General features: G+C 39.3%; 1 protein-coding gene across 8 annotated transcripts in view; it reads left to right on the top strand.

Moving 5' to 3' along the window:
- The window catches only part of ppp2r5eb (protein phosphatase 2, regulatory subunit B', epsilon isoform b), a 77,006-nt gene that overhangs the window by 32,066 nt on the left and 17,815 nt on the right, over positions 1–27,125 (top strand). For 6 of the 8 annotated variants that reach the window (XM_084743292.1, XM_084743293.1, XM_084743290.1 and 3 more), the window contains exon 3: positions 24,828–25,024. In XM_084743292.1, coding sequence (XP_084599418.1) covers positions 24,828–25,024 — 197 coding nt within the window. Of the gene's footprint in view, positions 1–357; positions 500–641; positions 909–24,827; positions 25,025–27,125 lie in introns of those variants that run through there. The other 2 variants (XM_084743295.1, XM_084743294.1) reach the window with 2 other exon arrangements.

The following is a 27,125-nucleotide window of genomic DNA, read 5'->3' as shown; positions in this document are numbered from 1 at the left end:
TCGTATCTGATTTCAGGAGCAGCCCAGGCTAATGTGGGCCAAATCCTCATGTGGCTGAGTGTGTTGTTGGCATTTTTCAACCTGAATCGGGTCCCTCTCAGGCTCACGTCCACCTCGTTGTAGGAGGACCGACGGGTCTCTGACCTCTCTGGCCAGCGTGCTTTCAAAAAAAGAGTCGAGCAAAAAATAGACTGAGATGTACAATGCTGCGCAGCCCGCCCCTGTCTCTCTCTCTCTGCGGCTTCCTCTGGTCCGGCCAATGAAGCCCACCGACACGCTGCCTCGTCTTCCACGTCCCCCCCCCCCCAGGAGAAACCCGATCCACGAGGTGTCTCTTTACATTTTTCCAGCCCCACTCGCTACAAACAAGCCACAAGAGGAGCGTGGGTCAGCTAAACTTCTGTTGTCCACATGTTTGGCTCAAACCAGCTCCCACGACAACGTTCATGACTGTTGTTTTCTACTGTTGGTGCTGAACAGGGAGTGGAGACCTGATTAAGTGAGTGACAGTATTCATGAATGTGTATGTGTGTGTGTGTGTGTGGGGAGGGGGGGTGTTGCTTACCAGCTAGCATAGGAGCACTGAGTGTTAAAGTTAGCCTCTGCTGTCACAGCCTGTTGCTGCTACCAGCCGGCACAGCCTGTCATGCGTGTGTGAGGCAGATGGAAAGGTAGACTTAAAATGGACCGGGAATGGTAACAGAAGACGCGTGTTTTCACTGGCTGAGAGGACGATGGAAAGTTCACTGGTGGATTGAGTACATTTTATCTTTATGAGTCCATGTGGAAGAATGTGCTGCTTTGTATTCGAGCTTGTGTTGACATTCTTCGAAGGTGGATCCGGTCTGTGGTGGGGTATCAGACCTGTTCTGCATTGGAACCTGTTGCAAAGAAGAACCAGAAATTCAGTAAGAAACTTGCGATCGTGCTTTGATATTCTTTCAAGTGAAGTTTGGGCTTGCTGAGCTTCCATCTCCTTTGTTGTTAAGCACATGCTTATACACGAGTTTGGGGTTTACTAGATGGGGTAGAGCTGCAGACATAGGTCCATTAATTGAGTAGTCGATCAAAAGCAAATTAAATTCCAACTGTTTTGGTAATTGATTAACCGTCATTTTTTGATAATCCATTAATCATTTAATTTTTCCAAAAAACTGTCAAACATTTGCTGCTCCCAGCCTCTTAAAAGTGCAAATTTGCTGCTTTTTTTGGTCATTTTTGACAGTTAATGAAGAGTGGATTTTTGCTTGGACAAGGAACACAATCTTAAGACTTCACTTCAGGCTCTGAGAAATAGTATATTTAAAAGCTAGAATAATAAAATTGAATCAAATAAAAACTAGACTAATAACTAGATTAAAGGGACAAAACAAAATAAAAACAAATAAAAATCGATAGCAGGGTTGAAAAGAAAACAATGTTAATAATAAAGCAATTGATAAATAAAATAGACCACATAAATACCTTATACAAGTCAATAAAATAAAGTTAATAATGTCTATAAAACATGCTTATTCTTTTCTCTTTAGTATGCCAAAACAAGTGCTTTTAATTTTGGCACTTTTTTTTTTTTTAAACATGATGGTAGTTATTGGGGTTCAGCTGCAATCAATAAAATCTGAACAAACCCAACAAATGAGCTTGTACTGATGGAGACACATCTTCTCACATGTTGATCAGTGTGTGTTTTGGCTCTTGTGTTTAAAAAGCTGCAGCAGGAGGAGATGATTGAGCCGATGTGACTGACAGGTACCTCCTGTGTTGTGTTGAGTTTGATTCACTGGAGCTCGTGTGATGGAATTCCTGCTATGTGAGTCCTGTGAGCGAGCCGGCGCTCTCACCTGGACTCGTGAACGCCGTCTTTGTGTGAACCGTCCCAGATGATCATTCCTGCTGCCGCCTCAGAGAGCTGCTTTTTACGTTTCAGACTTTGTGCTGATGCTCTCAGAACAGCGTCTTACTCAAGGAAACTTTTGACATGACACATCAGCTGTCAGGGGGCTCAAACCTGTGACCTGTCAGTTATGTGAGGGTCTGTACAGCCTGGTGCCAAACAACGCTACACTGCCAGTGTGGATACTAGTGTCTCAGAATTTAAGCAAAATAGAACATTAAAATGATAGAAAATGTGGCAGAGTGAGAGAAAATATTTGCCGCTTCAGTATTTATTATAATCATGGATGTTCATTATTGGAAAAATGTTAACATCAGTGCTGAAAAACTATTAAAATGACAAGTCTGTCAATAGCTGATCAGCATTTTAAGCAATTTTATGAATGAAAATGCTAGAAGTTTCAGTCCCTCCAATTTTGTAGGTTTTTTTATCATGTCATTTAATGTGTATCTTGTGGGGGTCAACTGCTATTCAGACAAATTAAAGAACTAGAAGAGATTCCTTTTTTTCCCTATTGATCTGTCAGTATTTTGTCTGTTTCCCAAGCTGACATCTTAAACTTGCTTGCTTTGTCTGACCAGAAATCCAAAATCCAAAGGTATTGAAATTAGGGATGTGTGCGATTAGTCGACTATATGATTAAACGTCCCCACCCTCGCTTGTCAGCACCAGAAATACTAGTCAGTGAAGACTAGTATTCGATGTAGACTGTGACAGAATAATCTGATATATATTCACTTGACTGGAGAAACATGTGACCACATTAAGCACAGACAGACATAAACCTACAAGTGGAGCAGCTGCTGCTGCTGCTGCTGCTAGCACTGCTAACGTTAGCCTCACTGTGTGGCAGGCTGGCAGCTAACGTTAGCTCTGGGTCCTTTACCTGTATTGCATAGTGCAAAGTAGCGTGCATTTCTGCAGCATTTAAAGAAGGATTCAGCTTCAAATGGCTCTTAATACACACAGTACTTTTTGGCACAGTGTTTAACATTATAAATTAATAAATTCTGCTCAGTTTTAACTGCTTTCTGAGTGTTTTCTTAGTGTTAGACTAGTCGACTAGTCTAAATTCAATTTTGCGTTTCATCAACAGGGAAATTAGTCACCAGGAACATCCCTAATTCAAATTACTGTCATAGAAGACAGGAAAATATTCACTTTTGAGGAGCAGCAACCAGCTAAATTGTGAAAGTTGTTATTGAGTGTTCATTTTCTTTCAGTTGCTTAATCAAACAATCCTTTTAACTCTGTGACAGAATAAGTTCAGCATAGCTCTTGACACTAATTTCATTCGACACTCCTCCCTTTTTGTACAATCCCTGCTGAGCATGCAGCCCTTGATTGTAAGCAAACAGGTGATCGGCATCAAATGGCATTTTAAAGTATCACTTCAGTTACTAGTCACTGCAGAGTGCTGATGTAGTGCAAAATAGATAAAACTCTACAAAAATACATCGAGTTGTCTTATTAGACTGGTGCATAATTAGCAACTATTTTAAAATGTCTTCTGGTGGAGGTCTTTATCCACCAACACAGCAAGTTATCATTAGCATGTACAGCTGGAATACACATGCACATGAACCTTTACACTGGAAGGGTTTTATTTATGTTTACTCGTTGGACTGTACAGGGGATGTAACCCATAACCCTGAGGAGTGTTAACACCAGACTCCAGCAACAAAAAGGAAAATCTAGACATCACTGATTCAAAGAAGAGAAGGACAGAGTGCTGCTGTTGTGTCAGGGCGTTTATTGGAGCTGCTTTTTGGTTAAGAGTTACCGAGATTTAAAATGCCCCAAGGCACTCTTAAAGTGGAAAAAGCCAACTCTTTTGCTTTAACTTATCATTATAGTAAGCATTGATTGCACAGTGTAATGGCTATAGAATGACACCATCTGTGTTCACGTTCACTTTGCAAGTGTCTGTCTCTCACTGGGCAAGTTGATGTCTCCATCACAGGCTAGATTAATGAACAAATTCAAGCCTTTTCTCTGAATGCTCTCTTCTAACCCAGACTCCAGCCCCTGTCTGTGCAAACTGTCAACAATAGCTTATCACTGTTCCCAAGTTCAATATAAAATTTGTGACAATTTTAATATACCTTCTCAATGAATATTACATTTCTTCTCTCTTATTTCCAAAGTGATGCTGATCATTTCTTCACCCAGTGAGATTCTGATTCTGAGGAAACAGGAAGCAATCCAGTGTTAAGTCGAGGAGTGCTCATCTGCAGATGGTGATTTCCCTCTCAGCAGTTGAGGGGTAGGTTATGGTTAGGCATAGCAAAACAATGTAAGGGGGAACACACATTGATGGGGAAACAGATTTCAACATTTCATCTGTACAAATACCATAGGGGTGTCAAGATTCTCCAAATCCACGATCTGATTAAATTTTAAGGTCATGATTCAGTTTGACATTTTGATTTAAGCTCAAAAAATTGGAAGCCATCCTTTCAGGCAGAGTATTTTAATGTGTAGCTCAGAAGAAATACAGACAAACTCAGTCTTCAAACTGCATTGATTGTCTGATGAGCTCATAAGTAGCCTAATAAGAATAAGACAAAGATCTTTGTGATTTCGTTGCACATCACTGATGAATCTCTGCTCTGCTTCCTGGAGTGTTTGCTCTCATTAGGAGCTTGCAGGAGTCTTGTAGTTTGCCTCAGTGAGATATATAATTCAGACGTTTAGTACCTGTGGCACGGTGTAGCCTAAACACCGGAGTGAAAGTGACTTGGGCCTCTGCAGGTCTGCCATCTGCCGTGCTGCTGGCTACAGTAGCAGGGAGCAAAGTTTACCCGGAACGACTGCATGTGTTAATGATTGACAGCAACCTGGCGCCTTGCAGGAACGTTTATATGAGACCTGAGAACATGGAGATACTGTAGGGCCTCGGGTAGTTTGTATCGGGGTCATGAATATATATTTATATGTTGGAGTTTTTCCATTGCACAAATACTGTCCTGCTACCTATACTAGGCTGACACGTGTATGTGCAATACATACGTGTACTGCATGTATAATACTGGTCAACAAGTAAATTGATTACAGTACAGTTTCAAACCAGGAAATAACATCAGATTGTGTCGCAACACATACTTGGATTACAGCTATTAGTCGATTAATTGATTAGTTGTCAACTGATAAATTAATTGGCAACTATTTTGAACTACTAACTATCATTTAGATTTTTTTAAAAATAGATTTCATTTTCTGATTTCAGCTTCTCAAATGTGAATATTTTCTGATTTCTTTAGTTCTTTGTGACAGTAAATGGAATATACTTGGGTTGTGGATAAAACAAGACTTTTTTTTTTTCACCATCATCTTGGACTTGGACGTGATGTCATTGGACTTTTTTAGTGACTGTATGTTGTTCTTTACTTTAGGCTAATTGTCATTTTTGGCCATGATGGCATCAACAGTGACTTACACTCATTTCAAGTTATTTATCAAACAAAACATCCATATTATTGGAGCCGGAGTAGATTTGGGCCTTGACCTCTTTGTTGGACATAACAAGCAGTTTTAAGGAGTTGCCTTGGACACAGTTTTCTATTTTATGGTATTGTGTAATATTTAATGTGAACAAAAATAAAGTCACTTGCAGCCAAAGAGCTCTGCATTGCACTACCAGCACCAGATTTGGTGCACTGTGATCAAGTTCAGTATGTGTTTGACTCTGTTGCCATGGTTACAGCTGTTTTGCTCTGACAAGTGCAGTCCACTTTGCTCTCATTCATTTCCTCCTTAATTTATCTGTTCCAGCCTGCATGTTTACATCCTTAAAGTGACATTATAATGGAACTGTGCAGCTTGCTGAAAAATCATGAACTCTTGAGTACACAGTTTGAAAAAGTTTCAGATTTAGTTTTGAAATTGAGGAGATCACAACTCCTTTCACATTGATAGGGGCTCATCTTTGTTCTTTGGTGCTGAACAGTGTTTTCCTCATAAAATCACACTTTGAATGTCCAGATGTCCGACTTTTCTGTATGCATAATAGTAAGACAGAAAAACAAGGGGTATGTTTTCTTTTAGATTTATGAAAGTGAAATTATATCCATAAAAACAAAAAGGTGAATTTGACAGATGTAGATATAACAGCAGGCTCTACCATCACACATCACAGTTAAATTAACCTTTGTATTGAGCTGTGTATCTTTGGCATTGGATGCTGCTCAACTGTGACAACCATATGTGTGTACATGTGTACATGCATGTGAATGTCAACACAGTGTATCATGAATGTGTGGCAGCTTCCTGTAGAGATTTGCATCCATGCACAGCTGATGACATGTTGCTGGGTCACGTCTGTCTTCCTGTTAGGGTTTTTTTTTTTTTTCAACGACCAAACAGAACAGATGTTATGACAGTCAGCGTTTATCATCTCTCCTCACTGTAATCCTTTATGTAATGTTTAGCCCCAGTGGCTTATAGGCCCAGTAGCAACTGCAGTGACTGCTGGGAAACCGTTCGGCTCAACAAGAAACATGACATGCAGTTTCTGGTTTGACAGAGGTGCTTGTATGGGTGACTTTTTACCCTGGAGACACGCAGGGAGGCGAATGCGCTCCATCATGTCAATGCTGGAGTGAGCAGCAGCCTGGCTGACATTTCTCCATGCAGGTCAACCTGCGATTAGGTTCCTCTGCTGTTTTCTAACAATGTGTAGAACTGATCTTTATAATGACCTCCTGAATTTTCAGCTTTTTATTTGTCCCTGGATAAACAGTGGACCATTGGCTTGTGTGATGATCTGTAAGTGGAGGCTTCTCTCCTGTCTGTCTCTTTCTTCTGTGTAGACAAAACTGAAAAATATTTAAAGTACATAATTTGAAAAAACACAGCACTGATAGTATTCCTGGTAAATGTAGTGAGTGGGTTGATTTTAATAAGTTGGAAGACTTGGAAAACATGGGAGGCATATTTCATCATTTATCAGAATCAGATAATTTATATCACATTTAATTTAACATTTATAGTGGGTTACCTTTGTGTTTTCGTGACAGATTTGCTCATGGAGCACGGAAAAAATAGAACAGACACTGAAACCGTCAATTCAGATTATGAGCTCTGTGGCACCCTCTGTGTGTAAAGTCTAACTGATTAACATGGGCGTCCATTGCAAGGCGGCAGCACTTCAGGGCACTTTGCTGTACATCAACATCCTGTGTATCTCCAAGGTTAGCTTGCTAACGTTTGTTGCCACAGAAGAAAAGTTTGGCAGAAAGTTTAAATTTATTTTGCAGTGCCACTTCAGGGACTCCATGAGCTCCATAAAACTACCAAAGACGGCAGCAAGATTTCGCCGTCGGAAAGGGCTGTCTGATGGCAAAAGTGAAAATGTTCTAACTATAGCTACACATAAACTGATATTAATTTTTGAAAGGTAAAATTACTGTTAATGTCAAAGAAGCCTGTAGAGATATAGCAGCTACAGCTCCCCGTTGTTGAGTTGGCTCAGACTCAGAATTGCAGATTAAGCGGGAGCAGAGAAATTGTGTTGCACCCGTTTGAGTAGAACAACACAATAATAAATGTCCGAGCACAAGCATGCCCAATTAAAACCCAATATCAGGAAAGTGAATAACTGTATTTTGAAAATTTAATTAAAACTGGTTTCTTATACTTTTTCAGTGCTTACCATTATGTACATGAGACCCTAAATTACATAGTTAGAAAGGTATGGTTGATTTGAGTTGACTTTAATATTCCATAACTCTGACCTGACCAAATCAAAACCAAAACCAACACCAACAGACTGATGATATCGACCAAGTGATTGATCAGTCTGGCTCTAGTTCTGACTCTTCAAATATTCATGTATTTTTCTCTGCTAAAATACATCAGAAAACTTCACCATGCTTTTTATAGAACATTTTGCCCAAGAATTACAATTAAATTCTCTGACAATCCATCAAATCACATCCTTTAAAGGCCACTGTTAATTGTTTATAATTTCGTTATTGCTATAATAAATAATAATATACATTTCCCATTATTGGCTGTTAATTTATCCGCTAAGATATTTATTGTGCGTATCTGTGGTAAAGTTCAGCTTCCGGCAGTTGACATAACTAAAAAAATGAATAACTAAATGACATCCTTCATTTTTTTATTTCCTTTTTTCCTGCATTAACTTTAACTAAGACATTTGTGTCGTGCAAGTGAGACTTAACTCGTGACTGAAGTGTTTTGCATATTGTTGATAACAGTTTGTGAGGAACTTAATTATGTTGTCTTTTTTTGGCTTTTAACTTTTGCTGTAGCAGCAGAGGGCAGACACGTTCACTCCCCAGTGGGGGAACAAACGGTTTATTATGTGTTAATCATTGCTTTAATTTTATGGGTTTATCAGCTGATCTCATTTAGAGTCACAAATCAGTCACTAAGGAAGCTGCTGTTAAAGACGACAAAGTGTCAAATAATTTCCTCAATAACTATCCAGTGACTAACAATAGATGACTGGTTGGCAGGTGAACCAGGGTGCGGCTGAAAAGCAGCAACTTTCTCTGAGTAAATAAAGTTAATTAGAAGCCACCAGCAGCGAGGAGAGCAAAGGTCACACCCATGGTGCCTTGACATTCCTCCATCAATAGCTCTGCATGTCTGCCTGATTGTTCTGCTAATCTGCGGTGCACCTTAACCTCAGCTGTTTATACCTTTATGACGGCTGTGTGCGGTGGTGGAGAACCCTGTGAGTGTGTGTACATACATAACATCCTCATAGTCGGTACATAACATCCTATGAGCTGACCTTCAGGCGGAGGGGTCCCGTCACTGAGTCCCATCTGTTGGAGCTGCTCAGTCTCTGTCCTGCAGTAACTCAAGCCCACTCGCCCGGTCACACACACTCACTGCTTTTAGTGACAAGGGGCTTTCCCCTTTAAACTCAGTGTGTGTGTGGACTGTTCTTAAAGAGTGTGTCGCCTGGTCATCTTACACCTTCCTAGACTTGTGTTTCCACTAAAATCTCTGCAGTGCTGCTTGCAGAACAGTCCAACCTAAGAATAGTGAAGCACACTAGGGAAGCTTTCTTTTTCATATAATAAACAAGAAAGGCGACCATAGAATCTGTTATATTCTTAAATCCAGTGTGCAAATGTTGGGGGTTCTCTCAAATAATGAAATAATAATAATACTCAGTGGAAACCATTACCTGAAATCTGTCGTGTTTTTGACAGTCTAGAACACCTATATTTAACAAATATTGTATTTTTAATTTATGATTCAATTTAAAATGAGGTAAAAAGAGAAAAAAACATGCATTGTGTATCTTATTAATTATTAATGATGTATTGATTGTTAGCGTTTTCAAGTATTGGTTTATAGGGATGTAACAATATATTGATTATCACTATCGCAATGAAAACAATTCTCAGTTCCATATGGGACTGTGACAACACATCTCATGATATTACATAGTTAATTATTTTATTTTATAATATGATGGCTACTGACTGCTGCATTGTTTTGTTTTGCAGTTGTTCAAGCATTCATTGCCAAAGACAATTCATGCCATTTTCTTTTGCAAAACTGTAATAACGGTAAATATTTAGACTGTAACCTTTCTGAAAGCCATTTTCTCTACATATCAGCTCTGTTACATTTTATCGATGTAGATTTCACATTTTTTAATAAAAGTAATGGCTGGCTGCCTTCCCAAACCGCCGCTGGCAGCAGCAGTTGGCACCACAGTTTACAGTATATGGAGTTTGTGAAGTGAAGAAGGCCACAGCTTGTGTTCTTGAGAATGGGAGCTTTGGCCACAGCGTCCAGCTGAGTCATTGTCTGTGAGATTTAAACTCCTTTTGTCAGTTAGCTTTACAGCCTCTTGACTTAAGCCCCAAACCCCAAAAGCTACACTGTCCTGTCAGTAATTGTAGCGTGTTTTTAATCGATTTCCTTGCAGCAGTGACAGTGGACAGTTTGGTTCAGTTGTAGGATCCATGTTGGCTCTTTCTTTTATTCTCTGTGGGGATCTTTAGGGAAAGATGGCAGGTCAACAGTACACATAGAAGCGCTCTACATCAGCTGAAAGGAAGATCACTTTTTGCTGCAGCTCAGCACTCTGTCAGTTTTTCTGGTCATAAATCTGTAATAAACAGGGCTTGTGGTATAAGTGTGTGTGTGTATAAGGGCTTGGGACATTATGGTAGAAATACATGATGGCCATTCCCGTGATGCTTTATCTTGTATCATATGTTGTTGCAGCAGTTTTTGGGTTGATACCATTTAGTACAAAGAATTGGTGCAAAATTTTAACCATGTCTGACCATCCGAGAATTGATAGAAATAGCAAAAAATCCCTCCAAAGATCTTGAGGAACACCATGGAAAAATCCATGCTGTCATTTAGTATAGAAAACTGGGGAGCACGTCTGTGTTGATAATTGCCCAGAGGCCCCCTTATTTTCAGTTTACCTAGGAAAGCCATACATCCTCCACTCCAAGTCTTCACTTTGTGGTTGTGAAGTTTCATGAGGCTGTGATTACCCCAGACGTCACAAAAGGTCATTTTATAAAATGAGGGTGGTACCAATGAATGCCTTAGGTCTTGTAGTGTCATATGATACCAATATTGTTGCTCTGGCTTTAAAACTGAGTCGCTCCAGTCTCTGAGAGACACTGAAGTTGTCCACGTCAATGCACAGTTAAAGGTGTTAAAAACATGTTTTTTTTTGTGTGTGTTAGACTTTTTTTTCACTGTTACAGTTTATGCAGTTTTGGAGCAGGTCTGCACTTGATTTGGATGACTGTTCTTTGCTGTGTGCCCCTCGTAGTCTCCTTGAACACTGCTAAATAGTGTTTGGCAACTAAAATAATCAGCAGCTGACATAATCTGCAAAAGCTTCCCTCTAGAGATCATGTTAAGGATACTAAACAACATTAAATCAACAGATTTTACACGCTACTCCTTGAAAATTGATGCATGCATATGCAAGCTGCTACATCCTAACCCTGTGTTCAATAGGTTGATTCTGTTATGTAATTAGCCCAACTTAAAGGAGTTCCTGTGGTGAGCCATCCGACTGCTCTCTCTCTCTCGTGCTGCGAGTCGTTAAGCTTTTTTCCACCATTAATTAAGCAGCAGCGACTTCTCTCTTCCTCTGCCAAGGGAGCCCAGATGAGAGTCTCTTCCAGAGCTGAGAAACAGAACAGAGCAGAGCAGGAAGGAGTGAAGCAGGGTGAGGCTGAAGCCAGAGCAGAGCATCAGTGTTTCCACAGGCCAGGGCCGCACTCATAAACTATCTCAGAATAGTTGTGTTGATATGAAATCAGTTTGCTCACAAGAAGTAGTGATGCTTTTATAGTTTCTCGGGACCTGGTGTCAGCAGTCAGTCTCATTTCCCAGAACACAAGTCACTACAAAATCTGCACCATTCTGCAGGTTTTTATATACAAACGGACGTTTCTCATCCACACTTCAATCATGAAGATTTAGTCTGATGCCTGATGAAAGTTTGGGTTGATATGTATAGTTTGCCAAGGCTTTGGACAAATGAAAAGTTAAGTTGGGAAGTACCTCAGAACTGTGACTGACTGATTATGGACCACATCAGTATCACAGCATTTGCATATATAATTATTTTGTCTGTAAAAATACAGTATTTCTTCAGTATTGTTATGTACCATGACACAGCAAATGCATGCACATGAAATAATAATGATGATATTCCACAGTTTTCCATCAAGACAAAACTCAACATATGCACAAGAGAAAAACTTAACTCAGTTTGTTTTTAATTAAAGACGTGCTTTAAATCATTAATTTGTACAAGAAATTAAAAAAATATATTTTGATATGAGAACATAGTGATATTGATTGATATCCCAGCTTTTAGTAACTGAAGTCAACAAAACTTCTATTGGATATACTCTTTGTGGCTTAAGACAGTGCTCTTAAATTTTTTCTCCAAGATCCCAAACCACCCTGATGTGGTTAGAGTGGACATTTCAATTATAGAATGTCTCTTTTCTACAAAATTATTAAGACAAATAAAATGGGTAAAATACCATGGAAATGATTAAATCATAAATCAGCTCACATTTTATTAAATCATTTATTACATCTACATATACATTCACCTGACATTTATTCAATTATTCATCAGCAGGTTTTACTGTAACATCTAAACTTTGTGTTAACATTTCTTTTGCATTTGTAAACACTGTGTGTGTGTGTGTGTGTGTGCGTGCGTGCGTGCGTGCGTGCGTGCGTGCGTGCGTGCGTGCGTGCGTGCGTGCGTGTGTGCCTGTGTGTACATGAAGGACTCCTGTCTGGCATTCCAATGTGAGGATGTTATGTAACCTTAAACTAATTCACACTTCCGACATCCCTCACTCTGACAGAGAGAGAGAGACAGAGAGAGAGACAGAGAGAGAGAGACAGAGAGAGAGAGACAGAGAGAGAGAGACAGCGAGAGAGAGACAGCGAGAAAGAGAGAGTTTGTCTCGGCCTTTGTTCACGTCTCATTCGTGGTACGTTTTGCTGGTGTGGCTGCCCCCCGACACCAGAAATCCCAAAATCCAACCATTGCTTAGCGTATTCTTTTTAGGCTGGTTCTACCCTCCATCCTGCAACTGTGCCAAAGTTTATTCTTTATCATCTCTGATCAATTTGATTTTCTGACAAGATGACGGATAATTTCCCATTTTTGTATTTAAAAAAAAAAGAAAAAGTTTTTGTCAGGCATCATCCGTAATCGGGGAAGCAACTGATAAATAATACAAAACATGAATTTTAGTGAAATAAAAGTTAGCATGATAGCATCCGCAAACTTTTGTTTGTGTATTTCCCCTACACAGATCATATTCATTCATCTTTGTTTCACTCTGTATTTCTCCCCTGGTCATCCACGCTTCCCCAGGTGAGCCCACCCTCCAGTTTGGGAGCCACTGATGTAGTTTCTGCTGCACACCTGAGAGTAAGAAAGGCTGTGATGTAGTAAGCAAAGATGAAGTATCTTGCCAAAGAATTCAGATTAAAAGCTTCAACATAATCTGTCAATCAGATAACACATTAGCCTATATTTATTGGCTATATTTGCATTTTTGGAATAATAAATAATAATGTCAATTTCCCATTATTGGCCGATGGTTTATCAGCCCTAATATTTATCATGCATCCCTAACTTTTCTTGCTCTATGACAGGGAAATAAATGATGTATTTCTCCAACTGTTCAAATAGCTGTTAATGAGCACAACACCAGACCAGTTTAAACTGCTGAAAAAAGTATGAGATGTAGGCAGCAATTGTTGTGTGTGAACAACATACTGATTGGATGGGACAGATTCCCCTTCCAGTTTCTTAAATATCCAAACCAACAATAACCAGCAATCGTTAATATTCACTTAAACATTGCCAAGTTACCTTTTGCTTCATTTTAGAGCTGCCAACGTATCCAGTGCTTTTATGCAGCTTAAAGGCAGAAAAACGTGACACAGTTTCTGTTGGACACTGCACTTCACTTGCCACACTGCCTCCTTGTCCTGGCTGCTGTCGCTGCTGTGATGCAGCCATAATCATCCTGAAAATGATGGCTGGCTTATGCACAGAGAGGCTGACAGAGTGGATCAGCAACTGCCAAACACTCATTTCAACTCTGATTTCATCCACTGCCTACAGTGGCTGCTGCTGGATTAAAAAAGATCACATTTGTACCGGCTAAATGGATTTGGGGATAAAGATGGATGGTTAAAGTAAATGCCCTCAATGATATGGGTACTTTGAAGCATGAAAGAGCTTCAGTTGAAGTCTTAGGACAAATTGGTCTGGTCAGTGTGTCCATTTGACTGAATTTAAAAAAGATTATCTGGATTTGTTATGAATTAAACCTGCATTAACTTACAATAATATTCATGAGCATCAGGTTGTAGCTTAAGAAAGTGAGCAGATTTGTTTTAATGGAGTTGTTCTAGTAAATCATGCATGTTCTCTATTCACTGTGGTCTGGTTAATTGATTATTTTTCCCCCTTGGTTTTGTCCTTTCACTTTGGAATTACTTTCCTGTCCTTAGCAGGGGCATACAGAGTTTTTGTGATTCGTAAGAAGCTGGTTGCCTTGACAACAGTCGGCACTTTGCTTGCGGCTGATATTTATTCCCCTTCTGCTTTTATGCTTGGTTCTTGGTTTGAGCATGAGCAACAGCAGTAACACCAGATCAGGTGTTTTATGTGTTTTATGGTGACATTGGGTTGCAGAGCTGAGAGTGAATCCACATGACAAACCTGGTCAGGAATGTACACACAAAGTTCTTTAAATGTTTAACTGTTTAACGTGTCCTGTTGTCCTTTATGTGTGTTTTAATTGCTTCTGAAGAGGAAACATTAGCTGCATTGAGGTAAACTGTAGCAGAGGTGTTAAACCTCCACCACCACCAGACTGAGCTTCTTACAAACCACACAAAAAAAATATCATTTGCTTGCATGTTTTGGCACTGACACTTTCAAGGTCAGATGTTTGATTGATGCATACAAACACTATATGTATCCTCACACTTCTTCTTGATCGATTATAGAAAAACATTCAACAGCAATCCTAAGAATCGATTAATCATTTAAGGCAGTTGTTTCCAGCTACCAGGCCACGAGGAAATCATGGGATTTGGTAGAAAAAATTAATATGGCAACAGTCAAGGTACTAGATTTATATTTTGTTTGATTTTGCTGGGGTTTTTTTTTTTTTTACCTTTTTGATTTTTTTTTCTGCTCCACACCTACCCTAATGTTGGCTAACTTTACTTTTTTTAGTTTACAAGTATATTTTGCTATTATATTGCTATGACTAGTATTTATAATATTCTTTATAATCAGATGATCTCCTTAATGAAGTAGCCTTAACATAGGCTATATGAAGGAAAATGGGAAGACTGTATAAGTATGTTAGGTGAACATGAAGGCGCTCAAATGTGCAGACTTCGCCCATCTTTATTTAAAACCATTTTCTTACATTGTGTAGACAAAATGACAAACAACTATTGATCATTACACTATTTATTTGTTGCTGCCTCAATAATTATTTGGCTTTATAGGTTATAATAGGCGATCACTATCTTGACTGGGGCTGCATGATATGTTAGTTAACTGAAATTGAGATATGATTAAACTAAAATTTTTGCTGAAAAAATAAACAGCTATTAAAATTGTGATGATGCACGTGACATTTGTTTCATCTTTCATCTGGACAACAAGATTTGTTAACCAGGGCATCTCTGCAGCACTACAGTGCATCAGAGTGCTGTTTTCTCACACGTTTCCTTTTCATAAGATTGTGATTTGGATTTTGCACTTGTCCTCAGTTGCAATTAATTGTACAGCCCTAATCTTGACCTTGGCACAGTTGGTGATGTCTTTTTCCTCCTCTCTCTGTAGTGCTGGGCAACATATCATTATAAAATTGATATCACGGTATTAGACTAGATATTGAGTTGGAGTTTCGCCATTGTTATTCAGTGTAAGTGTTGCTTTTCCTGGTTTTAAAGGCCAAATTTCATTAAAGTGGTGTAATTTTCTGAACTCTTCAGACTGTTCTAGCTGTTGTATTATTTGCCTTTACAAACTTAGTCATTCTATCCACATTGCTGATGATTATTCATCAAAAATCTCATTGAGACATGACCACAAAGTTAAGTTTTGGATTGGAGGATTTGTTGCCGTTCTCAAAAAAGCTACAGTTTAGTTTTCAACTGTTGGTCAGACATAAGTAATTTGAAGACATTTGGGGATGTGTGATGGACATGTTTCACTTTTTTTCTACCATTTTTAAAGATAAAATGATCCATTGATTAAATGTGAAAATTGCTGTTGTAGTTAGGGTACATATCACATGAACACAAAGTCTACAGTTTGATTCCCAGGTGGGAGGCCTGTGTGGGTTTTTTTTTCTTACTGTTTTCACTGGTTGTCAAATAAAGGCAAAAATTTACATTTGCAGCCTTGTTAATAATAAATGTGTGTGTGTGTGTGTGTGGTAGTGTGTAGTAGTGTGTAGTAGTATTTCCGTTCCAGGGTTCCTCCTTGTTGATGCATATGAAAGGTAGTTTCTGGGTTATTCTAGGCTACACACACATTCCCTCACACGTTTTAAGTACAGTCACACACACTTTCATGCGCACACGCCGGCACAATCGCGCTCTCTCTCTGTTCCTCTCCCACATTCACACTCATACTCTCTCGACCTGCTCCAAGCCGGTTAGCTGTGCTCTCTCTGTGTCTCTGTGGAGGGATTACTGTGTCCTGTGTGATTATCTGTCTATTAATAGCTTCCTTTAAGGCTGTTCACATGCTCCTATAGTAGCAGAGCTGCAGAATCCCGAGGCCCCGGGCTCTGAAACACACGCCGACCCTCAATCCTGCAGCCAGTAATTACTGTAATGAACTACAGCATACTGTAGGCTACTGTACTAACAGGAAGACACACAAGTACCTGTGTACACACACACACACACACACGCACACACACTGTAGATGACTACAACAAGTGCACACACACGAAACAAGTGTGCACATATCCACTGCACCACACAGAGAGGTACTGTATGGATGTTCTTATGATATTATTCCAGATATTATTTTTCAGATGCTCTTCCAGCTTCTGCACAACGCCTCCGTAACCACAACACAGAGACACACAGATGTACTGTAGCTTGTTTCTTCAGGCCAGTAGGATGGTGAATACTGACCTCTGACCTCTGTACTGTACTCAGCGTTGTCTCCTCCTCTGTCAGTATTCTGCACCACCCTGCAGATCTGCATACTGTACAAAATCTTATCGTGCAGTTGGCTTTATAGTAGTGACATGTACTTTTTCTTTTCTAACTGCATGTTACATACAGATGGCTCAAAATATTTTAAGTTAAGTGCACTCAATAAATAGAATATTGAAATTTGAAACATTTTCAATACAAGGGGAAAAAACTGACTCAACATTTTGGCATTAAATGGTAGAATTTTAGTAAAAAATAAATATAACAAGGCTTTAACATGCACTGAGGAATGTAGAGGAGGTGGGACTATGTGGACCCAATAGCAGTGTGTGTGTGTGTGTGTGTGTGTGTGTGTTTTGACTCACTGTCAGAAAGAAGAGAGAGTGAGAGTGCAGCTGGTAATGGAGTGTCAATACTGCAAAACATGAGAACTGAAAGCATTTCAAATATTCATCACTATTTATTAATATTTTGGTACTTTTAACAACACCAAACACTTTAAACATTTGAATCTGCTGCACCAAATCCTGTCCTGAGTCACAAAATAGCCAGAGAAAATGATCAGCTCATCTTCACACCAGGCCTGCTTACCCTTTAAAATCTTACTACCCATATTAGATATTTTATCGTTCATTTTTAGCCTCTACCTTTGTTTATCTAATTCTCATTTTAACTCTTAATGTTCTTTATTGCACAGCAGTCTGATAGTTCAGTCAAAAGAGCAACCATCCTGCGCTTCACTGCACATATTATACAAGTATGTGACAAATTGAACCTCTTCAGTCTTGATAAATGTAAACACCTTTTTGTTCATATTTTGCAATACATAAAAAGGCACATTAGGGGGTGTGCTGTGGTGCAGCGCCAGCTGTGGAGGAGTGATATTATTTTAAGGTCATATCACCTACCACTAATGCATATACATTTACAGGCAAGAATGCATTTATAGACATAGCCTTGCAGTGTAATGTGGTCTGGGCAAACAGTGTTTTGAAAATCCAGCTCTTCGATTTTTCTCAGGCATTTAGTCACTTCACGTCACTTGATTTTTATACATATACATGCTTTCCTCTTATTGTTCTTTTTTACGTTTGCTTTTTTTGATAGCTGACAGTGTGGAGATGGTAAACCTGATTGGAGAAAGTCCACATTCATTCTTAACTCTTGTTCTGTTGGACAAATGGGTCATAGAACGTGGAGCGTGGACCATGTTTTCTTTCGAGTGCTGTCAGATCAGGTCTAAAGGCAGAAATGTTTGTAACTGTTCCGAATGGCCTCGCTCGAAGGTGGGGCAAAAGGCTCGCTTTTGTTAAGAGGGACAAGATGCAAACGGGGATAACAGGACACTGTCAGTGTCTTCTTGAAAACTTTAGTGGTGTTTCACTAATTTGTACAGTTGCCCAGAGGTAGCAAACAATCTGTATGTCTAAAAAGCTTTGCAAATTCAAAAAACTCAAGTGCATCAACAGAAAACATGAATGCAAAAGTTACATCACTTGTGTTCATCATTTGTGTTCATGTTTCTGTTAATATGCTTGTGTTTTTTGAATTTGCAAAGCTTTTTGGATAAGCAGTTTGTTCAGCACCTCTGGCCCACTGTACATTTGTACACAACAAAACCTAATTTGTTTTGCATGAAGAATGAAAAAAGAATCCTGGCCAATCATTGCATAAAGTGGGCATGATTGTCAGATTTTCTGTTTCAGAAAGCTTGAAGCATTTCATTGGAAGAATCCTGAGGCAATAAGTGATTTTCTTTTTTTTATTTGGGAGCAGTGGAAACAAGCTCTAAGTACAACATGATCACATATTATCACCTTAAAATGTTGATTCAGGGAATTTCTAAGCAAAACGTTGCATATTTACACATGGAGCAACATCAGCATTCATTTGGAGTTGTTTTTGTCTCCATCTGATGAATTTAAGTTAAATATTCATTCTCCTTTTGGCTTTGGTGTGGTCTCCACTAACTGAGAGAAAAATATGTCCCTTTGGCTGCTAAATATTTACTTTCTTCACTGGCTAGTGTCTGACTTTGTCCGTCTGCTGTTGGTGCTGGGTTGGTAGTGTAGCTACAGTTTGCTAAAAACGTTTGTCTGCTGCTGCTGGAAACAAACCTATGAGAGTGCCGAGACTGATCCAAAACAGTGAAGTTGTGGGCTATAAAACCAAAATGACACTACTTCTACATTATATGTATTCATTTGATCCTTCCTTCTAATGTAAAAATATTGATTGCAGCAGCTTTCTTGTCCAGATTCTGATATTTAACAGAATTTTTGATGCTCTTAACCAGAATGACTTCAAAAGAAAGAGCAGGAAAGACTGAATATGTTGCTCAAGGACATGTAGACTCTGCAGTCACCTTAATATTCTGGTCAGCACTCTTTTTTAGATATTTGGAGCACTGAGTGATCATATCACATGCAGGGCAAGGAGGAGCTTCTTTCATCACGTTGGCAGCTTAACAGTGAGGTACTCTCCACCACAGATTGTAAATTATTTTCTATCTTGGTTACATATGATTTAACACTTCAGTTTGACATGAAAGTTTCCTGAAAGTCAAGAGAGCCTGATGCTTTTGCTTTGATTGACCGGGTATTGTGGCAGCGAGCATTGAGCTCTGGGTTCTTCCGTCCTCCAGGTTTGTGGAGCGGGGATTAAAGTCTGCAGAGCCCAGGACTCCTGCCAGTCAATCGGGGTTTGGGTTTGTTTGTGACTGGCCTGGTTGGACTCGGCCTCAATGAGCTGAGCTGAAACAGGAGGCCAGCAGGTCGTGAGTAACTAGTGGCATTTGGATCAAAACATGTTTGGAATAATCACTTTATATGCGCTTGATGAGATCAGCTGAGGGTTGTTTCCCAGGACAGGAAACTGCACTTTGTGTTTGAATGGTCAGAGCTTCAGGAAGAGAGGATTTCAAGAATTAAACAGTCATTCATTCTGACCAGCTGCTCTGAATTTAATCAAAAAGAAAGTTACTGACTGAATCAGAGCCTCCGACTGGCCACAGAACGGTCGATGTATTACAGAAAACATATAAAAATAAAATGAACCTTTTTCTGAATTTTGATTTTTTCCAACAACAAGGCATGTCTGAAGTCACAAATCGTCTGTTTTTTGTGACATCCAGTTGTGAGTCTTAATCAAGTCAAGTGGCAAACAAGCAGAAATAATCTGTGATCAGGCTCTAATGTAACCTGCTGCACGTTAATGAATGAGAGGAGCACTAATGAGCATTAGCCTCTCCTTCTGGCTCGAGGCCTTCCCGCTAAACCTTTAGGCCAAGAGCAGAAAGCTAAACATAGTTCAGTCTCCATGCAGCAGGCACTCGCTGATAAAGCCTGAAATGTAAATATGCTGTCTTACATTTCACTTTACTGGGTCTTGACTTGTATAAATTATCCAGTGTTACTTCTCCTTGTCAGAATTTGTCTATTTTAGGGCAAACACAATATCACCACACGTTTATCATGGCTGAAATAAAATAATTATGTGTTTTGCCTCTTTTTTGGCAAATGAATTACACTCAAAATATGAGGATAAGGAGGTGGAGAGAGTCTGTAACCATAAATGTACTAAAGCATACAAAAAGTAGTATTATAGTGTAGTAGTATTACTGGTTCTCGTATTATCATTTGTCTATTATAAACATGATATTAATATTCTATATTATTATTTTTTATATCATGGTTATCATTAATCCCAGTATATCGCAACACCCCTAGACTTCTACAGATAATTCATAACTTGTGAATACCATTATAATTATATTTGACACCCACACTGATCACTAATGTACTGCACCTAACTGCCACTGGTATGTGATTTTCAAGATATGATAACTGTCTCAGAAAATATGACATTTTCACACTATTACTCTATATTTGGTACTGTAGAATTATTATTATTATTATTATTATTATTATTATTATTATTATTATTATCATTATTATTATTATTATTATTATTATTATTATTATTATTATTACCATCAGTAACAATGACCCTGAGAGAAATGAAAAAAATAGTTTTAAAGAACAAAATTTAACAGTCTTGGTATCTTGAGCCACCAGGCATACAGTTTAAGGAAGGATTTTTTTTAATTGTTTGATCAGTGAAACAGTTAACCGTAGGTCCAGAGCTCCTACAGTGATAGAAAGCAATGTCTGTGCCTGGAAAAATCATAAGATTAATCCTTTTTAGTTTTGCAAAAGTCATAGAATTTTTGGCAGAAATTTACTGTTACAGTAATCACCTGTGGATCACATTCCACTTTAAGGTAGAATCAATAGGATTTGTCTGAGCTGTTCGTAAATAGACAAGAAAGATAGTTGGATGAATATCATATGGCAACAATTTAGCATTCAGACACAACAATGGTTGTGAAGTCTGGGACAGTTGAAAGTATTTGGAAACGTTGCTGGACAATGAGAGAAAAAGTTGATTTCAGTCCCTGCTTTTCAGGTTTCAGCTAACATTTATTTTCATTATACATTGTGCTACCAACTATTTTCTCCATTAATAAGTTAGTTATTTGGTCTTTGGAATGTAAGAAAATGGTGAAAAATCACAATTCTTGACAATTGCAGTCTCCTAGAGTCCAGGGAAATGTCTATAAATTAATTAAGCAGCTAATTACTCTAATCAGCTGCATGTTATGAAGAGGTGAAAAAGTCATTTCATTGTGACTCGAAAAGTTTCTCAATCATTTATAAGCAGTTTGTGCCTCAACATGGTAGTGCAGCAGAATTCCAAATGACAAATGAGCACTTTGAAGTGTAATTTTGGGGCATGCTCACACTTCAGACACACACACACACACACACACACACACACACTAAGCGCTACTGGTGTGTTGCCTTCGGAGCAGCTTATCTCTTACATAATAATGGCCCAGTCCTGCTGGGATCAGGTCTGGCAATCAGGGAAGAGCGCTGTGCATCTCCCTGAAGGTCTGAACTCTGCGCGACCCTCCGCCATGTCTGTCACTGAAGGATCAGAATAAAGACACCTGCCGACTTGTTCTTCCTGTACATCTGTACGGTGTGTGACAGCTCAGCCTCAGAAACTCTCACTGCTGGATAATGAGGCTGTCGCACTTCTCCTCTTCGAACACAGAGGGTTTGCAGAAAAAAATGAATAAGTAAAAAAGCTAATGCAGAGCAGGAAACTGACTGTTACTTGCGGCGTGAGGTTGTAACATTACTGTTGTAATACAAATGTAAACACCTCTGGAGAACATAAAACAACCTCATTATGCTTCTCCTTAACTCACATTTTTGGAAGGTGTAATGTGAAAGATCCTTTTGTATTATTTTTTAAGTTACTTTGGCTATCCCCTGTTCATGCTAAGCACCCAGTTTATCTTCTGTTTTTTTTTTCACAGACAGACCCTGCTGCCTCAGGAAGTTTAAAACATATCACTTTATGTGTGTCAGGAAACTATTGTTGGCACCAGGATAAAAAACTTACTGAAAATATCAAATTATTTTTTGATACAGAGAAACTACTGAATGATTGCAAAACATCTCCCAAACAATTTCATTATTAGCTTGTAAACTTCCTACGTGTTTTCTTTAGTTAAGATTTATTGTAGAGCTGCTCATATGGGTAAGAACTTTTTGCCATAATGATGTAATATTTGTTTGGGTCTGTACCAAATAAAAATGTTTTCTTACATCTGTTCAAAAAGTCACAACTTCTGTGATTTGGATGTTGCACATTAAATTTTTTTTTTTTGTGTTGGTCAGTTTGTTTTTTAGAGAACTGATTATTAGGAGTTTGTATGTTGTCTCCGTGCCTGCTTGGGTTTTCTCCTCGTCAAAATACCTGCTGGTTAGATTAATCGGGAACTTTAAACACTGTATAACTGTGAATGTGAGTGTAAATGGTTGTCTGTCTCTCTGTGTCAGCTATGTGATTGACTGGTGACCTGTCCAGTGTTTATCCTGCCTCAAGGACGATAAATAGAATCAAGGAGAAAATTATGACTAAATATTAGGGTTGGGTCGTATATTAAAATTTTCTTACTGGTCACCATTAGCCCATCAACTGTTGATTACATTACATTACTGTTACCATTACATTACCAAAATAAAATACATATATTGCCCCAAAAATTTAGCCAAAAAAAAAAAAAAATTCTAGCCATTATTGATGCTAGACTGTGTTTTGTTTTCGATTAATCTACAGATTATTTTCTTATTGTCAAATCTATAAAATTGCCAGAAAATAGGGTGTCATTTTCAAAAAGCTCAAATATGTCTGATAAACTTTTCAGAAGCTCAAATTAAAATTAAATTTTAAATGATAAACGGCTAGAAGCAGCATCTTCACATAGAAGCTAGATACAGGGGCTGTCTGTGATTTCATGTTTGAGCTTTGGAAAGCCATCATAACCCAAGGTCTACCTTACTAGCTTTTGTGGAACTTTAAATTGCATCTCATGGTCTTCATCTCCACATGAAGTTTGTAGCCGCACTTAAGTTATGTGATAACAGAAGGTCATATGTAAGAGAAGAACCAGTACCTGTTATCATGTGACTGAAGATCTGTACTTGGGTCTGATGTTGACAACAGCAAACCAGTCACTGATGAACGTGAGATGTGGTTGAAAGCTCCGCAACAAGCTAGTATAAATAAGTGGATCTAGAGTAAGATTTTTTTGTCAAACCGCCAACACAAAGACAAGAACAACATGAATGCAGGAGCAGAAGCACAAATATACATAATGAAACCAACAGAACAGAACATAAATTACAGTGAAGCGCAAACAAAAATGGAAATACTTTAAACAGTAAACCAGTAAATAGCCACACAGCTGAAATCAAACCAGTGACATCACATTTACAGTGTGTCTCAGACAGGGGTCGCGTTAACCGAATATTTTCCGTCATTGACCGTTTTTTTAAAACGGTGACAGAAAAATCTGAAGGTCATCTGTCATTTTGACAGGTTGCAATTCACACCCCTGACCACTTGATGGCGAGTGAGCATATTAATTAGCTATTAGGTTCGTTTGAGATGAACTGTGCCTCGCCTGGAGAGTAGACGAGATCAGGCAGCCGCAGCAGGAGGTGGAGACAAAAAGCTGCAGTCAAGTCGGACAGTGTTCAGTAGACTTACGAGAGAGTAAAGGAAGAGACACGAACATCCTGTTAGATCACCTGTAGGTTACCTGTAGTCTGCAGATCATGCTCATAGCTGAAGAAATAAAGTGCGTTCTTGATCGCTGATTGAAGTAAAAATAGAAGAGATCCTCCTTTTGACGCATGTAACATCTGTTCTTTTATCTGCCTTGTAAAGCACTAAAATGTTCTTTTGATAAATCATATATATAACCTTTATTATTATCAGACACAAAATATCTGCTTGCTGACAGATTAAAACTTCATTGCACAACAGAAGACTGATATGTCCAGCATTAAATATTACAATTACACAGAAAATTTGTATTTTATACAACACGTGGTGTTTGTTGTCAAAATTAAGAGCCAATCAGAGCCTGTCAGCTTGTCAATCAGGTGACAGCCAGGCGTTAACAGTCGGTGGAGGGCAGCTGCGGCATCTGTCTCTACAAACTGTGGCCGCCTCGATCTCGTGAGGTTATCGTTGCCCACATGTGCATGACGTCAGAGCAAGTCGGGATCAAGTCGGACACAAATCTAACCGGCATGCACTATGCGGCGATCACCGCTGATCAATTCTGCGCAGGCCTGGATCATCTCAAACGCACCTAGTGTCACGGCAGTTGAGTGTCAGCAGCTTAAGTTTCTTCAAAAAGCCCAGTAGTGGTGTTGATAAAAGAGGTACGGTGTGGATTCTCTGTTCAGCTTGTTCGGACTGAATATTAATTAAAAATGACTGAAAAGTAAATGCTATTGAATATGTAATTATTATCATTTTAAAAATTAAAGTGACGGGTAAAAATAGATTATGACGGGATTTTTATGAGCCTGTCAGTCAAAATGACAGACAATGAAAAAGTCTAGCGCAACCTCTGGTCTCAGACCACTGTCTCACCAGGACACACTGTGTCTCTGTTCTTACTTCCACTGTCTTTATTCAGAGTCTTTCTGTCTTGTTTGGCCTCTGACCTCTGTGGGCATCAGAAACGTCTGCGTGGATCACATGTTTTGTGTCTGCACCAATTTAACTGACTTTTCTCTTCATCTTTTCTCTTCTTCTGTGTCCGTTTGGTTCGCCCACCCAGACGTGCCAGCGCCGGAGCAGCCGGAGCTGTTCCTGAAGAAGCTGCAGCAGTGCTGTACTGTCTTTGACTTCATGGACACGCTGTCGGACCTCAAGATGAAGGAGTACAAGCGCTCCACGCTCAACGAGCTGGTGGACTACGTGACCGTCAGCCGGGGCTACCTGACAGAGCAGGCCTACCCCGAGGTCGTCAAAATGGTGAGCAGGGAGGGACGCAAGCACACAGCATACACACTGGACTCACACACACCAGAGAAAATACAGGTGCCTAAAAATGTCACAGCAGGTGTGATACTCACAGTGTGATGCAGACACCAAAATGATTCATTAATCCATTGTTTCCCAGCCTGTTTGATTTGTGATCCTAAAACCCCTCATGACAGGTGTCACAAGTTTTGAGTTCTAAGTTTAGGCCTCTTTTAAACCTAAATAGGTAAACTGTCCGGTATTTAGCAGTTTAGGCAAAATTCAAATTTCTGCTGTGGACCTTTTCTTTTCTTCTTATCAGTTCCTTTAATCATCCCACCAACCTTTCCGATTCATCCTGTGACCTAACCCAGCGACGGGGTCTTGATCCCCAGGTTGAGAATCACTGCTTTAAAGGGATAGTTTGGATTATTTGAAGTGTGGTTGTTTGAGGTAATTATTGGCTCCACCAGTAGAGACCAAACACTCCATACTGATTCATTGGGCGTGCAGAGGATCAATCACACAGATTCTCATGAAAGTCGTGCAAATTCTGGGTTCCCTTCTATATATGACCGGCGGACACTGAGAGTGATGGACACAACGAGCCGCCCTGTTAATGAAGGTGCTGCTAAATGGTGGAACACAACAGGTGGTCGCTGGATTCGAGATTCAAGAAAAGTGCCCTGGGATAACTCTGTTAGTCTGAATGTGAACCACTTTACCTTGCTCTCAGACAGACTTTGCTGACGGGAAACTGGCATTATACAAGCCAAGTATCGCTCTCTCTCCAAAGCAGCCAGACTCTTTTGACAAGTTGCTGGTCTACTGGTGCCTTGATCTGTCATTTTGTTTGTGTTATTGTCTGACTTTGGTAAATCTGAACTAACCCTTTAAACATCCAAATCACAAAATAACACAAACAAACTAATCGATGGAGGCAGCAGCAGACCAGTGACTCCCGTGTTCTATGAGGTAAAATTACTGGTTTTGTCAAAATAGTCTGGTGGAGTACTTTATCATCTTTGGGAAAAAGGCAAATAAAAATATTGCAACACTATTGAGACCAGATTTAGTTAATATATAATAAAGAAACTACCTCAAGAGAAGTAGTGTGGTGTTGAGTCTCTCTTTCAGCAGTCCTCATCCATTCCAAAGTTTTCCCACTGTTACCCATTAACAAGTAATGAAAGGAATAGTTACCTTGTGTTGAAGTCTTTTTGATGCTTGACACTTCGTACTCAAAAACTGTTTACATTCACCAGCCGCCCTTTGTCTCAGGTTCACACTCTCCAGACCACAAGCCAGTCAGAATGCAGCAAAGTGCTGACTTGAAGGTGGTTTCAGATTGAGGCTGCGCCTTTGAGTTTGTTTGTTTACCAAGTTCTTTTCCCCCCGAGGTTTAAATTTGTGGATCCATGAAAACCTTCTGCATAGACACTGACATAACCCAGCATCACCTTCATAACAAACTGCAGTACAAACAGATCAGAAACATACCCATGATAGTTTGCTGATTGTGTTTGTTCACAAACTCACGTGCCTAAATCCTAAGATAATTACACTGAAGCTGGGTTGTGCTCCTTTGTGGCTTTTCAGTGCCTGTAGATAAAAGTCATACTCACTCACTCCTGCAGATCTGTAAACTCAACACACACTCAAAGCTGTCCTCAGGTCCTGTCCCGTTTTTCCACCCTGGCTGTCTTGTGCCTCTGATGTCTGCAAACACACTCATGTGAGGCTCTGATTTAACTTGGAGCGTCCCTAAAGAAACCTCCTGTTAAACAAAAGGGACAATTTAACACAGCGGCGCCAAAGTGATGCCGGTTCAATCATTTTAAACAAAAATCAGTCCAAATGCTTGGCTGAACAGTCAGCTTTTCAGTTTTATTGATAATATATTAACATCACGATCTTCTTGAGTCGGTGCATTTGTTTCATATTCAGACATTAATGATGTGTTAATGGTTTGAAACAAAACATTCAACAAGTGTTGTGGATTTTAACAGCTTTTAACAGCTTTACTGATTTCTGCATCACTTCAGAGAACAGCTCAAACTGTAAACACCAGTCAGTGGTGAGGTCAGTGTGTGTGTGTGTGTGTGTGTGTGTG

Source organism: Lutjanus erythropterus, chromosome 18 (assembly GCF_056507025.1).
Source record: "Lutjanus erythropterus isolate fLutEry1 chromosome 18, fLutEry1.hap2, whole genome shotgun sequence".
In the NCBI taxonomy this organism is placed as follows: domain Eukaryota; kingdom Metazoa; phylum Chordata; class Actinopteri; order Lutjaniformes; family Lutjanidae; genus Lutjanus; species Lutjanus erythropterus.
This window is presented reverse-complemented; position numbering and strand designations above follow the sequence as displayed.